General features: G+C 44.7%; 1 protein-coding gene across 1 annotated transcript in view; it reads left to right on the top strand.

Annotated features, from left to right (window-relative positions):
• LHFPL6 (LHFPL tetraspan subfamily member 6) overlaps positions 1 to 17066 on the top strand; it is a 154559-nt gene that overhangs the window by 136037 nt on the left and 1456 nt on the right. The window contains exon 3 of the mRNA XM_053916475.2: positions 20 to 118. Coding sequence (XP_053772450.1) covers positions 20 to 118 — 99 coding nt within the window. The remainder of the gene's footprint in view (positions 1 to 19; positions 119 to 17066) is intronic.

The raw sequence follows: 17066 nt of genomic DNA on the forward strand, positions 1-17066 counted from the left end.
CTGTCTTCTGTCCTTGCAGGCTTGCTGATCGGTGCTGGCTGCGCCCTCTACCCCTTGGGCTGGGATAGCGAGGAAGTTCGGCAGACCTGTGGCTACATTTCTGGCCAGTTTGACCTGGGTAAGTTCTCCTCATAGATGCCGCCCCTTTCAGAAAAGAACCTATCTGACCTTTCACGGGAACAGGACGTGGAAGAGGGACGGGGAAGCAGAACATGTGCTGGTGTGGCAGCCAGATTCGTGGGTAACAATACCCAGACATTGGTTTACCCTTCTGTTCTAGCGAAGACCCGTGCGTGATCTGTTCACCTGAACTACAGGAAATAGTGTAGATACAAGAAAAGAAATAACCCTTTCTCAGAAGTGTTTATATTTATGGACTAATTCATTCAACATCATGGAATTATGATTCATTGCGAATGCTAAAAATAACTGTCTGTGAAATTCACGCTCTCTCTGAGAAGATAAAACAAACCAAACTATTTGAGGAAACGACAAAGGCTGAGGGATCTTTAGCAATGTCCCTCTCAGGCAACGAACGACTTTATGAAACGGGTAAGCCTCAAACTGGGTTCGGGAGAAAGTGACGTGTGTGGATTACCTGGCAGGAGGCAGAAGCAAGGAGGAGGGTACAGCAAAGGGAGGAAGGAAGGATGGGGAAGCTCAGCAGGAGACCAGAGAGAAACAGGGAAAGTACAGGGTTCATGAAATTTCTGTGTATAATCAGAACGTTTCAGAGATTTTTCTCTTGTAGATGTAGAGTATTCTACCCAGCAAACTGTAACATTTTTTTGCCTGCTACATGGCTTTCACCATGGTAAGTTGTAATGATGGGATAATATTCCACTGGGCTGGAGAACCTACGTTTACTTAACTACTTCCTTAGTTCTTTCTATTCCAGTTTCTGTCATTTAAAGACATAGTCTAATGAGTAGTTTAATGAATAGCTCTTTTCCTAATTCAATTATTTTCTCAGGATGTTCTTCTAAAATTGGCCTCACTAGACCACAGACTACAAACCCATAAGCCACACTGCCAAATGGTAACAAGTGCATTTCCCCTCATGGGTGGAGGGGCAGACTATTTTTCACTGTTAGTGCATAGTGAGTGACTAACTTAAACATCCGCTTTCCACATGAACTATTTCACTCTTACAAGAGAATATTTGAGGGAATCGGTCTAATGGCAGTATCACCATATCTCAAACCATTGCAAATTATTTTTATATCAGAACGTCTAGTAGAAAACTGTTTTTCTATTAGACACCGAGAAGAATGGACGGATGCAACATCATGTCAAAGGTCTGTGAACTTGAAATGAAGCCATTTTCATTGGCCTCAATGGGTGACAAATACCCTGTTTCCCTCAAAATAACGCTGGCTCTTTTGGCAGAGAAGGTGGCGCTCCCAATACCACCCAATTCATGGGAACAGAAACTCAGAACGTCCCGCCGCCTGCTCTCCCCCACTTGGTGACAGGGCTTTCCCGGGTCTAGATCCTCTGCGCTTGCCAAGAATTAACAGGAGAGGAAAAGGCAGGTGCAGAGTTGACAATCAATGCTGTTCTGTTTGTGTTTGTGTTTGGAAAGCAGACCGTGTCCGGGGGAGATGCTCTAACGCGGTGTGCTGCATTTTCCCTTTTCCTGGCGTGTGCGGCTTTCTTGGCTGTTCCCACCAGGCTTCAGCTCCATTTGGATGCTGCTCTCGCCCATCTCTCCTGTTGCTGCGTGTTGCCGTGCTCATTAGCAGGTTATGATGAAACTCGGATCTTGTCATTTTGCATTCATTACCGCACCCCAGCGGTTTACATCTTCTCAGCATTGTGGATTTAAAAATGTGGATGAAAACCTGTCAAACTTAACCTAAATAATAAAAACCTCTTGCCTCTTTTTTAAAAAAAATTATTTTATTGTTGTTCAATTACAGTTGTCTGCATTTTCTCTTCACTCCTACCCCCCACTCCAGCCAAACCCACCTCCCTCCCTTGCTTCCACTGTCCCCCTTGGTTTTGTCCATGTGTCCTTTACAGTAGTTCCTGAAAATCATTCTCCCCACTGCCCCCTCCCCACTGCCCTCTGGCTATTGTTAGATTGTTCTTAACTTCAATGTCTCTGGTTATATTTTGTTTGCTTGTTTATTTTACTTTGTTGATTAGGTTCCAGTTAAAGGTGAGATCATATGGTATTTGTCCCTCACCACCTGGCATATTTCACTTAGCACAATGCTCTCCAGTTCCATCCATGCTGTCGCAAAGGGTAGGAGCTCCTTCTTTCTTTCTGCTAACCTCTTGCCTCTTAACTAGTGGTAATAACATCTTCAAGGTTATTAAACTCCCTGCAGCCATTTTAGCAATTTAAAAACTGTAGTGTCATTTTAATTTTTGCCTTTTTCTCATTAAATTTCTCTCAGATTGCATGCTGAGGAAAATAAAAATTGGCATCACCTGCAGATGAAATGAGTTTCTAGATTCCCTGAATGAGTATCTTGGCCTTCTCTGGGTTCCTATCATTTTTGCACACTGTTATCTCAACTTTAGAGAGAAGGTGTGAGCCACCAGACTGCCACATTTCCTGTCTTTAAGAAATTGTTACCTTTCCCCTGAACAATGATGAAGGCTGAACTTCCGTGAACAGGTGCAGTCACAGATCACGGAGCAAACTGGGAGTTGGGGCCCCAGCAAGCACATAAGGGGGATTGTTCTCAGTAAGGGGAGCTCCAGGGGCCTAGTTTTAGCGGCACCCCCACTGCTTGCTGCTGCCACACCCTCCCTCTGCCCCATCTGAGAATCCGAACTGATTTCTGCCTCCTTTCCAAATAGACAGTGGGTGGGCATGCCTTCCCCCCAGAGGCTGGGAAGTGTTCATGTTATTGAGGTCAGTGCCTTCCTTATTGTGGACTATGGGACACTTTCCTGGTGTGCCATCACGGAAATGTTGTTACTCTCTTTCTGGCAACTCCTGGAGGAAGCCTTTGCTTCTGTTCCCACGTGAAAGATAATCTAAGGAGTGCATTCATTCACTTACTCAGCCAGCATACCTTTACAGGGCGCTGTTACTGTGCCAGACCTGTGCTTGGGAGGCGGCCCCACAGGTCATTTAAATAAACACTACTGACTGCCCTCGGGGACCTTTGAGCCTAGCGGGAGAGGCAGATGTTCAGAAAGATAAGGCACGTGGGAAGTGTGTTAGGGAGGAAAGTGTTGGGCGATGCAGCAGGCTTGGTGGTTGCCTTGCCAATATTAGTCCCCTCTGATTGGTGAGTCTGAGCCAGAGGTGTGCAGACGTCTCTGTGAGAGACAGGTAAGTGAGTATTTTCCGCTGGGTGAACCCATATTCTCTGTTTTCACCACTCAGCTCTGCATCTGTAGCATGAAAGTCTCTTCATGTATGAATGGGCATGAATAAAACTGTGTCCCAATAAAACTTTATTTACAAAACCAGGTGTTGGGACTGTAGTCGGAGGACCCCTGATTTCAACCAAAGCAGACCCCTGACATACCAGAAATGTCTTTATTCCAGTTGTGCTCATTTATTGACCCCTTCTGCCCCCACGGCAGCTGGTCAGGGCCTAGGTCGGTCCAAGACTCTGCAGAGAGCAGCCGCATCCACCATGCAAGTAAGCACTACAATGTTCTCGCTGCTCAGAGTTGTAAAATATGGTGGCGAGCACTGTCCATTCATCTTGCTCAACCCACTTCCTAACACTACCGCAGGATGGGGGCGAGCTTCCCCCCAGTAATGGACTACAGGTCTCTCCCTCTAGTTAGGCCAACATTACCACATGTCCACGCCTGAGTGAATACATGCTGCCAGGGAAGACCACGCCCTCATTGGCTTCTTACAGTCCAGGATGGACGTGTTCAGAGTTTCGCAGAAGCAGACTTTACTGAGAAGTCGTGGTGTGTGTATGTGGAAGATGAGGCAAACAGGAGAAAAGGCCCCTATCTCAGTGCGTCTTTCGTTGGACATCAGTGCTCTGAAGTCCATGGTCATGGTCAGCCATGGCTCATGTTGTCTAAGTGTTAACAATGGTAATTTTATTTATTACTTTTTAAGAGAGCAAAACAGCCCTGGATGGTGTGGCTTAGTGGATTGAGTGCTGGCCTACAAACCAAAGGGTTGCTGGTTCGATTCCCACTCAGGGCAGATGCCTGGGTTGCAGGCCAAGTCCCCCGTAGGGGGCATGTGAAAGGCAACCCCACATTGCTGTTTCTCTCCCTCTCTTTCTCCTTCCCTTCCCCTCTCTCTAAAAATAAATAAATGAAATCTTCAAAAAGAGAGAGAGCAAAATAGTACAAGTGATAAGAATACTACGTAGTGTACCACAGCATGTTCACATAATGAAAGCCCCAAAGAGGTTCGTTACTATTATTCATATTATTCTTGCAGGGCCGTTTTTAGGGACTTATTTGCTGGTCAATCTTTACTCTCCTTTTTACGTTTCATAACTGTACGTTTGGATTGACACATAAAGCCTTACTAATCACATTGTCCAGCTGATTTAATTCATGCTTCAGGGGTATTTTTATCCACCAAAGACTTTCTAATTATATCCTGATGCTTACAATTTTAATTAATTTGTTTTGCTAATTTGCCAAGTGAATTGGAGCAATCCGTGCTCTCATTTTGTTTTTAATTTGATCCAGAAGCCATCATGCTTCCTGTTCTTGAACTTGTGCTCTTGGCTTCTCAAGAACAGCACCATAAACTCCGAAAACTGAGAACCTCTTCATGTTGGAAAAGATGGGAGTCTCTTCTTCCGAGTTTTCGGCCCAATGAGGAAATCTCTTCTCCAGTCACCTCAGCAGTGACCTCCCCGCCTCCCTTTCGCTCTGTGACTCCTGACTCCTATTGCCCTTCTTTCAAATCTGATTGCATTTGAGAAAAATGGATTTGCAAGTTATGGGCAAAAATGGGAAGAAAAAGAGAAAACGTGTTTTCTGAGCTTTCTGAAGCTTGGCGGTAGTGGGTGCTTCGTAAGCAGGGTGGTCCAGCTCCTCCTACAATCCACACTTAAGTCTCTGTTTCTGCCGACAGCCACAGGACTGTTGTTCGCTTCTGTGATGTTTAACAGAGAAGGCCCTGCCTGGGGGCCCGTGGGCATCGGAGGTGCGCACCACAGCGGGACTTGCCCGGGAGGCGCTTGCAGAGAGCAGCGGTCAGGGCCTGCCACTTGGTTTCTGGGAGAGACTCCTAACACCTGATGCACTTCTGGCCACCACTTAAAGCACGTGTATGGTCCCACTCTGACAGGGCTTTGTGGAAAACGGGCCAGTAGTGAGGTGTGGAGCAGACACTGAGATTCAGCCACATAGGAAGTTTCCAGAGCAGCCCTGGGTCTCCCCTCCTCCGCGCTGGATCTGTTCCAAACCTTGACAAGTCACCGGAAGTCATGTAGCAGAAGCCCGCATCCCCTCACACACAGTGCAATTGCAGGGGACAACAGAGGGGAGCCAGGCAAGCTGGTGAGCTGGGTGAGCACAGGGGGACCCAAGGGAGCCCTCTGGAATTTGACACCAAACCATCCTAGGAAGTTCCCACGGGCAGAGGAAGTCCAGCCCAGTCAGTGGCGAAGTGCAAAAGTCTCTGTCCCTTTATGTCATCCTCAGCTCCGCGCTCGCCCCCTGCCTTCCTGTCCTGCCACACGTACTCACAGCTGCATCTGCCTGGAAACAGCTTGACTTACACGTGATAATCCTGGGGCCCTTCCCTTAGGGGGCACATGCTTCACCTGTGCGAAGCCCTTCTACGTACCTGCTGGAAAAACCCCTTTCCTGCAGGGGAGTGTGTAACCACTCCATCTCGGCTGGCCCGAGAAGTGCTGCGGAGGAAAACGTGCGCTCTGTGCCTGGTCCTGTTCTGGGCCCCCGCGGGGGACGTCCTGGAGAGGATGGGGCTCCGTTCCCTGTCCACCTGGGTACGCTTGTCCTGCACACATGCCCTCCTCACTTACCATTGGGCACGATGTTATGATTCATGCTTGAATGTCATCTTTACTCGGATGGATTTAATCTGTAGGCTGTTTGCTCCATTGTTTGTGGTTGGCCGTAGCTGGTGGGAATGGGCCGTGGCTGGTGGGAATGGGCTGTAGCCAAATACAGGGACGTCCTCGGTGACCCTGCTGTGTGCTGGACTCAGGAGGGCAACACATGCGAGTGGCATGGACGAGGTGACCGCGAGTCTGCATGAGGCAACCACACCGTAAAAACCGCCATGCGCAGCTTTCTCATTTGCTGGGTAATACGGCCACCGCATTTACCGAGTCCTTGTTCTTTATACTTACAGTGTGAAACTTGCCCGCTGACTTCCTATGCGTGCATACGTGTGCGTATATACATAGGTGCATATGTACGTATGTTCACAGATAGTTAAATTTTTTACATTTGCTTAACTTTGATTTGAAATAATTTCAGATTTATAGAAAAGTTGCAAAATAGTACAAACACTCCCAGGTACTCTAATGTTAAATTTCCTCGTGTTTCCTTTGTCCTTCTCCCCTGCCTCCTGCTGCGCCCTCTCTCAGACACAGTGTCCCTCCCACCACAGGTAATTAAATGCATAATGTCTTAAATTAATAGTATTTTACATAGCAGGGCAACTACCAAAATTAGGACATTATAATTGATACCATAACTTCTATCTAACCTAGAGACCATATTTGACATATTTCAAGTAAAGAATGATGGGTGAAAGAAATGGAATTTATTTTTCTCTTACTGGGTATTGCTTGTTTTGGACTTTAATTCTGCTTTATGGTTCTCCATTTGCAAAAAATAACAAACATAAAGTAGTATTTAAAATCTCCATATGCTCAACCCCCCCCAAAAAAGAATGCTTGCTGTGTATACCTGCATTCTGATAGTAGAACTTACCAAGATTGCAGGAGGTATTAATAATTATAGTAGTAGGAGTAATAACAAACAGAGCTCTCTTTTCTCCCTGATGGGTAGTTTGGACTCAGTAGGACTGAACCTGAAGTCAAGTCCAGCCACTCTGCTGGCTGTCCTTCCCTCTGATGAATTTGAGCAGCGGAGCAAAGTGTGAGACTGCAGATCAGTGCTTTCCGGTAGATCCCCAAGTTCATGGCCAGCACGTCTCCTGGGAGACAGCAACAGCACTTGAGTAAAACTTCTTTTTTTCTGAGCTCCTTATCCTAAAGGTGGAGCTAGAACATTTCTATGAGGGCAAGAAAGACTCAACAGAGGACATTCAAATTGTAACTCTTTAGCAAGATTTGGGGGGGAATCCAGCAGAGAAATTTACACCATTGACTAGAACTGAAAGAATTTATCATTCAGGAAGATTTTTTCCCCTAAAATCTGAAACCCGCCTAACATGTTCTCATGGTCGCTGCACAGCCAGCCATTGCCCCCTCCCACCCTCACCTGGGGAGCCCCTCCCCACTCCTGCTCCAGCTGCAGAATGCAAGCAGCTGTAGCAGATAAAATTTACAAGGCTGATACATATTTTCTTCTCAGAACTCGCTGTAATGTATCTTCTGAGACAGCGCTGTTATGAGCTCCTTGCAGATACATATCTTTTGCAGAGAGTAAATCCCTGCCCCCTCTTACCAGCCCGGTATGGGCATCGGTAGAACCTCCCCCACTACCCCCCACCCCAGCTAACGCTACAGCTTGAATGTGTTAGTCCCTGACAAGGGCACGCCTGCATTTTGTGTTGTGGCTCTGTACATCCCAGGTATCTCTGTGCAGAAACAAGGTGAAAAAACACGGTAACGGCTCTAGAAATGTCTTGCCTCCTCTTTTTCCGGAAGCAGCGTGCGTCCAATGCTTTAAGCTAGAACATCCTACCAGGGGTGTCCAACTCATAGCCCGCGGGCCGCGTGCATCCCAGGACGGCTATGAATGCAGCCCAGCACAAAATAGTAAATTTACGTAAAACCTTTTCTTTGCTCATCAGTTTTTGTTAGTGTTTGTGTGTTTAATGTCTGGCCCAAGACAACTGTTCTCCTTCCAGTGTGGCCCAGAGATGCCAAAAGGCCGGACACCCTGCAAGTGAGGCATAGGGTGTGTTTTGGGGAAAAGATATTCAACTTCCAGTGGAGTTCAGTCATCTGCACCTGGGAGTGAAGGGGCAGCAGAGGCAGAAAGACGTTGTCAACCTAGCACATTAGAATCCAGAGCTGCGGTTCCGGAGGAGATGTGCTGGACCGGCCCTGATCACTGTGCTGCTGTTTTGAAAACTTAGGAGGCTTGAAGATGGCCACCCCTTCTGGGACATTGTGCACCCAGACTCGGTGCTAGTCTTTGGGGGGTTCTACCATTCCGTCTAAGTCTGCTTTGTCTCCTCTCAGGAGGTACTAGTGGGGCCCATTACTGAGCTCTATTTGGGGACGCAAGTCCCTGGAGCCCATGTCTGGGGTCCATAGAGTATATCCTGGAGCTGCGTGCAGAGTGACCCTGCGAAGCCATGGGAGTTTTCACCTCCAGTAACAAACAAACAGCCCTGGCTGCTGTGGCTCAGTGGATTGAGTGCCGGCCTGTGAACCAAAGGGTCACTGGTTCGATTCCCAGTCAGGGCCCATGCCTGGATTGTGGGCCAGGTCCCCAGTTGTGGGTTTGCGAGAGGCAACCACACAATGATGTTTCTCCCCATCTCTTTCTCCCTCCCTTCCACTCTCTCTAAAAATTAATAAATAAAATATTTTTTTAAAAAAACAGAAATGTGCAACAGAGCTGGAAACAGAGCCACGCCTCACACACTCTCCTCCCAGCCCTTTAACTTCTGCTTTCTCCGTTTTTTGCACACCAATCACCTTTGGCGTTCTTCTAGTCTCTTCTGACCTGCGAGGGATCCTTTTAACTAGTTGTTCCATTGAGAGTTTGAATTAAAGTTTTTGTATGTTTTAGGTCAAAGGTTTAAAACTGATTGCTTTTTCTACTAGAGACAGCTTTGTTCGGTAACTTCAGAAAAGAACAAATGGAATCGGTCCTGTGACAGATTATTTTGTTCTTGGTTTTAATGCATATGCAAACAAGATGGCTGAATATGAAGAGGCACAAAGGAATTTATTCAAGAGGAGAGAGCCTGGGTGAACTTTTGTCCATGGTATTGAAGTGTACAAAAGTTTTTTCTCTCTCCCCTAGAGAAATACTTTTTAAATCACACCAACCATTAAGTTGCTCATTTTGGACCTCAGTCAGTTGCTGAGTTTAAACCACAAAATGTATAACTCGGACACACAAACTTGCATATCTGTGTATTTAGTGGCAACATTTTGTAACATCCTAAAACATCTTCTTCACCTATGCTGTACCTTTTCTTAAAGATTTTATTTATTTATTTTTAGGCAGAGGGGAAGGGAAAGAGAAAGAGAAGGAAAGAAACATCAATGTGTGGTTGCCTCTCATGTGCTCCCATACTGGGGACCCACCCCGCAACCCAGGCATGTGCCCTGACTGGGAGTCAAACCGGTGACCCTTTGCTTCACAGGCCAGTGCTCAGTCCACTGAGCCACACCAGCCAGGGCCCCTATAGGATGCTTTTAAAGTAGCTTTATTTCAAGTGTTATTCTTTCTCATGTTTACCTGATAAACAGTGGGTCTGACTACATGTTTTATGACACAAATGAGAAAATCTCCAGAAACATAACACTTATTAAAAATGACACATACACACTAAGCAAGTCCAGGAGTTGGATATTCCCCAGGAGGAGGGTGGAGCAGGGAGAGTGGGTGACAGCTGCTGCCGAGGGCTCTAGTCTGGCTCTGGGTCCGTCAGGGAACGGCAGGGTTTGGGTGTGTGGGTGGGGTAGCTGGTTCAGCCTCTGACACCTGAGGCAACGTCACAGACCCTCGTTATGATAAAGAAAAGCAACGAAGATTTTATTCAGTTGCTCTCGTCTTAAATTGGGTTCCCCAGAGCAGATCCCGAAATGAAGATGCACGTTCAAGTAACCAAGGAAACGCACCCGTGGACAACTGGTAAGGAGCTGGGAGAGCGAGGTAGGAAAGGCATGAAAACTCAGTAAGGGCGTGCTTTCAGGGGATGCCCCAGCCGAGGGCCAGGCTCTTCTGCTCCCGCACCCGTCCATCCTTGGCTGCAGGGCAGGCCAGGGGGCGCTTCAGCTCTCGGAACACGGGGCCGAGCAGCCCTAATCCTCCAAAGTCCTCTGGTGGGGTTTGCACATCCATGCAAGTAAGTGGTTAGGAGCAAAGCACAAACGGAAGCGGAGGGATGAGAGCCCAGAACCAGCGAAGCGATCGGAAGGCGTGGGGTGGCACAGGCACCTCGTCTGCCACAGTTCCCCTGGCGGACAGAGGCTCCTAAAGTTTCAGCTGCTGCTATTTTCTTGACTTCCCTGCGGGAAAGATGTTCTGCTCTCTGCTCTCCTTGGTCCTCCTGCGGTCAGCTCTCTGGTGGCTTCTTTTTCCATCTTTCTTCAATGCACATGGTTAGTGTCGAATACAGTATTCTCAGCCTATCAGCCTCACCAGCTCCTTTGTTCACACAAGTGTCCAATAATTAATAAAGAATGACGTCCTCCGCTTTTTATGTTGGGCCGTGGAACTGTTTGTCAGTCAATACCTTGTTATTAATGGACAATTGATGGTGTTCTCTATTATGGACTCTGAGCTAAATGTACCAACCACAAATTTTGCTGACTTTCTGAAAGCTTCTAAACTGTCTGCCATCTCTTAGCTGCCTATTAATTCTTCATCCCAGATTTATTTAATCCAGTTAAAAAATAATTCAATATGGAGACTCTTCTCGAGAATCATAGCCACAGTAGCCTGTGGTTATCAGCAAATCTGATCCATGAAGCGGATTCTGTTACCCCTGAAACATTCTTAACCCATCTGTTGGTATTAATGGAGGTCATTGTTCCAGGGAGGCCATCCCGGAGGTGGAGAGGTGACACTTCGGGATCTGTCGTCATCCTGTCCCACTTAGCACAGTGTGCAGGCACCTGTAAATGCACGGTGACTGCTCTCGGAAGTTCACTGGCAAAGCAGGACCAGAGTTGCTCTCAAAACAACATTCCAGAATCATTCCATTTTTCAGAGATAGCAATAAATTGCTATCTCTGCCTCTTTTGCTTCCTGTCTTTTTATTTTTCTTTTTCCTCACTTTTCGCTCAACATTGATTGAGTGAGTGTCTGCCATGGGCCAGGCACTGTTGGAGGGGTACAGTAGGGAAGAAAATATGCAAAGATCTCCCCTAGTTGACACTGAAATGATAAGTACACACATACACGGTATTTACAAACCATGGTCAAGTGCTACACACACGATCAAGTGGAGAGACGATTAGAATGACTGGTGAAGCAGGTGTGGGGTGGGAGGTATCTTGGTAGGGGTGTCGTTGGAGAAGGAGCCAGATCTCCAGGGACCTGGACGTAGAGGGTTCTGGGTGGAAAGAAGAATGAGTGAAGCACCCAAGCCAGCAGCAAGCCCGATGTGAGCCAGAGAAGGCAGCCAGTGCGGCCAGAAAAAAGACAAGAGGGAAGGTAGTTACGAGGTCTTAGGGGAAGGCAGATACCAGCTTTCCTTGAACTTTCCTTGGCCTTAGTGTTCCCATCTGAATGGTCGATGGGGACGATACTCATGGACCTATCGCATCGAATTCTCCTGAGGATGAAACGCACTCATCTTTACTTGATGTAAAGCTCTTCTATCAATTTACCGCAAATAGCAATCTATAATTACATCCACCAATAAATTGCTATTTTAAAACTATTGCTATTATCAGATATGGAAAGGGAGAAATCAAGGATGATGCTTAGGTGGAGAAAGGAATTACACAGCTTATTGTCAGGGCTATAAATGCCCTAGAGCACTTTTGAGACATGAAAGTCCCTAACCAAATTTTGCCACTCTTTCCTGATGGTGACAAGATGATGACTCACTTAACTGTGCCTCACCTCACCTTCTAATCCCTAAACAGGTCCCATGCTATCTATCTCCCCAGTAAACTTCACTAAAGGTATGAAGTCAAGTTGCATGCTATGCCTAACAGTCTTTGTATCGCTCAGCAGAGAAGTTATTAATGAACAAGGTAAAAATACCTGACTTGTAAAAAAAAAAGGACATAGTTTCTAATCTGCAGTTTATAACATGTTCAATGACTATGAAATTCAAGTATCGTTGGTGTACATGTTTATTAAACAAGAACAAAAAAATGGAGGGAAACAGTTGTTGGAATATTTTATGATCAGATCATAAAACTAAAAGACTGATTAAAATTGGTGCAGCCCTGGCTGGTGTAGCTCAGTGGGTTGAGCTCGGGCCTGTGAACCAAAGGGTCACCAGTTCGATTCCCAGTCAGGGCACCTGCCTGGGTTGCGGGCCAGGTCGCCAGTAGGGGGCATGTGAGAGGCAACCACACAATGATGTTTCTCTCCCTCTTTTTCTCCCTCCCTTTCCCTCTCTAGAAATAAATAAATAAAATCTAAAAAAAAAACAAAACTGGCACAGAAAAGACAATGTTCAATGAGAGATACAGAAGCCTTCCTTACTGTGCACACAATAAGAATAACTTGGAGGCTGTAAAAAGAAAAAGGAGGAATGAATACAGAAGCCCATGTAATTATCTCACACAGGGTACTTTGAGTCAGCGACTTCTTACTCCTTGAAGTTGTACAGGTTTGAGTCCTGGAGGTGAAGTTGCTTCCAAGTTTCGGCAATTGTGGATGAAGCTGCTGTTCAAATCCCCGTGCAGATTTTTGTGGGGACATAAGCTTATCGCTCCTTTGGGTAAATACCAAGGAGTGTGATTGTTGGATTGTATGGTAAGAATATGTTTAGTTTTGTAAGAAACTGCCAAAGTTTTCCAAAGCGACTATAATACTTTGCATTCTTGTTACCAGTGTATGAAAGTTCCTGTTGTTCCACCTCTTTGTCAGCATTTGGTGGTGTCGATATTCCAGGTTTTGGCCGTTCTGATAGGTGTGTAGTGGCATCTCACCGCATTCCCCTGATGAGGTCTGTTGTGGAGCATCATTTCATATGCTTATTTGTCACCTGTATGGCTTCTTTGGGGAGGTGTTAAGACATTTAGCCCATTTATAATGAGCCCATTGTTTGTTTTTTTAATTGTTGAGTTTTAATAGTTCTTTGTCTACTTTGAATAACACTCCTTTATCAGATGTGTCTTTTGCAAATATTTTCTCCCGGTCTGTGGCTTGCATTCTCATTCTCTTGACACTGCCTCTCAGGGTTTTTAATTTTTAATGAAGTCCAGCCTGTCAATTTGTTCTTCCATGGATCGTGCTCATGGTGTTCTGTCGAGACCCATCACCATACCCAAGGTCAGCTAGGTTTTCACTTGAGTTATCCTCCAGGAGTTTCATAGTTTTATGTGTTACATTGAGATGATGATTTACTTTGAGTTAATTTTTGTGAGGGGTATAATATCTGTGTCTGCTTTCTTTTTTGTTCTTTTTCTCTCTTTCTTTTTTACATGGACATCAGGTCGTTCCACCATCATGTGAAAGAGAGACTGTCTTTGTCCCATTGTGCTTCCTTTGCTCTTTCGTCAAAGACCAGTTGACTGTATTTATGGGGGTCCATTTCTGGGTTCTCGCATCTGCTCCACTGAGCGATTTGTCTATTCTTTCACCAATTCCTGGAGATTTGTAGTAAGTCTTGAAGTCAGGTAGTGTCAGTGGAGTAACTGTGTTTTCCTTCTTTAATATTGTGTTGGCTTCTCTGGGTCTTCTGCCTCTCCTCATACACTTCGGAAACAGTTTGTCCATAACCACAAAATAGCTTGCTGGGATTTTGATTGGGGCTGCATTGAATCTACAGATCAACTGGGGAGGAATTGACATGGTTACAATATTGAGTCTTCCTGTCCATGAACATGGAATATCACACCCTTTATTTAGTCCTTTGATTTTGTACATCAGAGGTTTTTGTTTTCCTTGTGTAAATACTGTATGTATTTTGTTAGGTTTACACCCAATTATTTCACTTTTGGGGTGCTAATGTAAATGGCATTTTGTTTTCTATTCCAAAATCCACCTCTTCATTTTTGGTATATAGGAAGTAATTGATTTTTGTATATTACCCTTGTATTTGACAATCTTGGTATAATTCCTTATTAGTTCCAGAGTATTTTGTGGATTCTTTCACATTTTCTACAGACAATTATGTTATCTACAAAGAAAAACATGTTTATTTCTTTTTTATCCAATCTCTATAGTTTTTGTTTTCTTTTTCTGCCTTACTGCATAAACTAGGTTTCTAGTTCATGTTGAAGAAGAGTAGCAAGAAGGGACATCCTTGCTTAGTGCCTGATCTTTGTGGGAAAGTTTTGAGTTTTGCACTATTAAGTAGGATATTGGCTATAGGATTTTTAGAGAATTTTTCATCAAATTGAGAAAGTTCCCCCTATTCCTAATTTAGTGAGAATTTTTATCTTTTGTGAGTGTGGATTTGTCAAATTCTTTTCTGCACCTATTGATATGATCATGTGATTTTTTTTTAGTCTGTTGATATAGATTATATTAATTAATTTTCAAATGTTGAACCAGCCTTCATGCCTAGGGTAAATATTACTTGGTCATGGTGTATAATTCTTTTCCTATATTTTTGGATTCAATTTGCTAATAATTTGTTGAGGATTTTTGGATCTCTGTTCATGAGAGATACTTGTCTGTAGTTTTCTTCCCTTGTCTCTGTCTGGTTTTGGTGTTAGGGTAATGCTGGCCTTATAGAAGGGCATTGATTTCTACTCTAGTTCTTCTTATTTATTTTTTTTCTTTGAGTTTAATCTGACTTTCTTTTTGTAGGTTTCTAAAGTAGAAACAGAAAGTTGATGTTAAATCTTTCCTTTTTTTCTAATATATGCATTTAATTTTCCTCTGAGTACCATTTTTGCTGAAACTCAGAGATTTTGATAAGTTGTCTTATTTTCACTTAGTTCAAAATATTCTAGGACTTCTGGCCAAAAGGGAGGTGTAGGTAGACACACTGTGCTTCTTCCCACAACCAAAATAAGGATAACAACAAATTTAAAAACAAAAAACAACCGGAACTGACAGAAAATCAAACTGTTTGGAAGTCTGACAACCAAGGAGTTAAAGAAGAAACACCCAGACCGGCAGGAGGGACGGAGACAAGCAGTTGGGCAGAGAGGACTCGTGGTGAGCAGCAGCTGGCAGAGCGGGGGTCCCACATTCACATGCAGATAACCGGGGAGGAACAATTGGGGAGCAAGACAGACCCACAACCCAGGGCTCCAGAGGGGAAATAAAGCCTCAAACCACTGACTGCAAACACCTGTGAGGGTTGAGGTGGTGGGAGAAACTCCCAGCCTCACAGGAGAGCTTGTTGGAGAGACCCACAGGGTTCTAGAATGTATACAAACCACCCACCCAGGAACCAGCACCAGAAGGGCCCAATTTGCTTGTGGGCAGCGGGGGAAGTGACTGAAAGCCAGCAGAGAGCATAGCAAGCAGCACTGTTCCCTCTCGGACCCTCCCCCACATACAGCACCACAATGCAGCCACCTGGGTTGCCCCACCCTGGCAAACACCTAAGGCTCCACCCCTTACTACATAACAAGTGTGCCGAGACCAAAAAAAAAAAAAAGGCCCAAATGAGAGAACAGATCAAAGCTCCAGAAAAAATACAACTAAGTGATGAAGAGATAGCCAACCTACTAGATGCAGAGTTCAAAACACTAGTAATCAGGATGCTCACAGAATTGGTCGAATATGGTCACAAATTAGAGGAAAAAAATGAAGGCTATGTTAAGCGAAATAAAGGAAAATGTACAGGGAACCAACAGTGAAGGGAAGGAAACTGGGACTCAATTCAATGGTGTGGACCAGAAGGAAGAAATAAACATTCAGGCAGAATGTAATGAAGAAACAAGAATTCAGAAAACTGAGGAGAGGCTTAGGAACCTCCACGACAACTTTAAACATTCCAACGTTCAAATCATAGGGGTGCCAGAAGGAGAAGAGGAAGAATAACAAATTGAAAACTTATTTGAGCAAATAATGAAGGAGAACTTCCCCAATCTGGCAAAGGAAATAGACTTACAGGAAGTCCAGGAAGCTCAGAGAGTCCCAGAGAAGTTGGACTCAAGGAGGAACACACCAACGCACATCATAATTACATTACCCAAGGTTAAAGATAAGGTGAGAATCTTAAAAGCAGCAAGAGAAGAGGAGAGAGTTATCTACAAAGGAGTTCCCATAAGACTATCAGCTGATTTCTCAAAAGAAACCTTGCAGGCATGAAGGGGCTGGAAAGAAGTATTCCAAGTCACAAAAGGCAAGGACCTACATCCAAGATTACTCTGTCCAGCAAAGCTATCTTTCAGAATGGAAGGGCAGATAAAGTGCTTCCCTGATGATAAGGTCAAGTAAAGGAGTTCATTATCACCAAGCCCTTATTATATGAAATGTTAAAGGGACTTATCTAAGAAAAGGAAGATAAAAAATATGAATGGTAAAATGACAACAAACTGACAGTTATTAACAACCACACCTAAAACTAAAACAAAAGCAAACTAAGCAAACAACTAGAATAGGAACAGAACCACAGAAATGGAGATCACATGGAGGGTTATCAGTAGGAGAATGGGTGGGGGGGGGAGGGGAAGAGAGGGGGAAAAGGTACAGGGAATAAGAAGCATAAATGGTAGGTAGAAAATAGACAGGGGGAGGGTAAGAATAGTATAGGAAATGTAAAAGCCAAAGAACCTATATGTACGACCCATGGACATGAACTAAAGGGGTGGAACGCGGGTGTGAGGAGGTGTGCAGGGCAGAGGGGAATAAAGGGGGGGAAAAAGGGACAGCTGCAATAGCATAATCAATAAAGTATGTTTAAAAGAATAAAAATATTCTAAAATTTCTCTAGAGTTTTCTTCTTTGGCACATGTGTTATTTAAAAGTGTGTTGTTTAATCTCCTCACATTTGGGGGATTTTTTTCTAGCCATGTTTTTGTTATTGATTTCTAATTCAGTTCTATTGTGACCTGAGAGCAGAGCGACAGTGTATGGTTTCTCTCCATTTAAGTGAGCTGAGTTGTGTTTTATGAGCCAGGCTCTCGGTGAACGTTTCCTCTTCCTTGAGAAGAAGGCCCATTCTG

Source organism: Desmodus rotundus, chromosome 13, assembly GCF_022682495.2.
Source record: "Desmodus rotundus isolate HL8 chromosome 13, HLdesRot8A.1, whole genome shotgun sequence".
In the NCBI taxonomy this organism is placed as follows: Eukaryota; Metazoa; Chordata; class Mammalia; order Chiroptera; family Phyllostomidae; genus Desmodus; species Desmodus rotundus.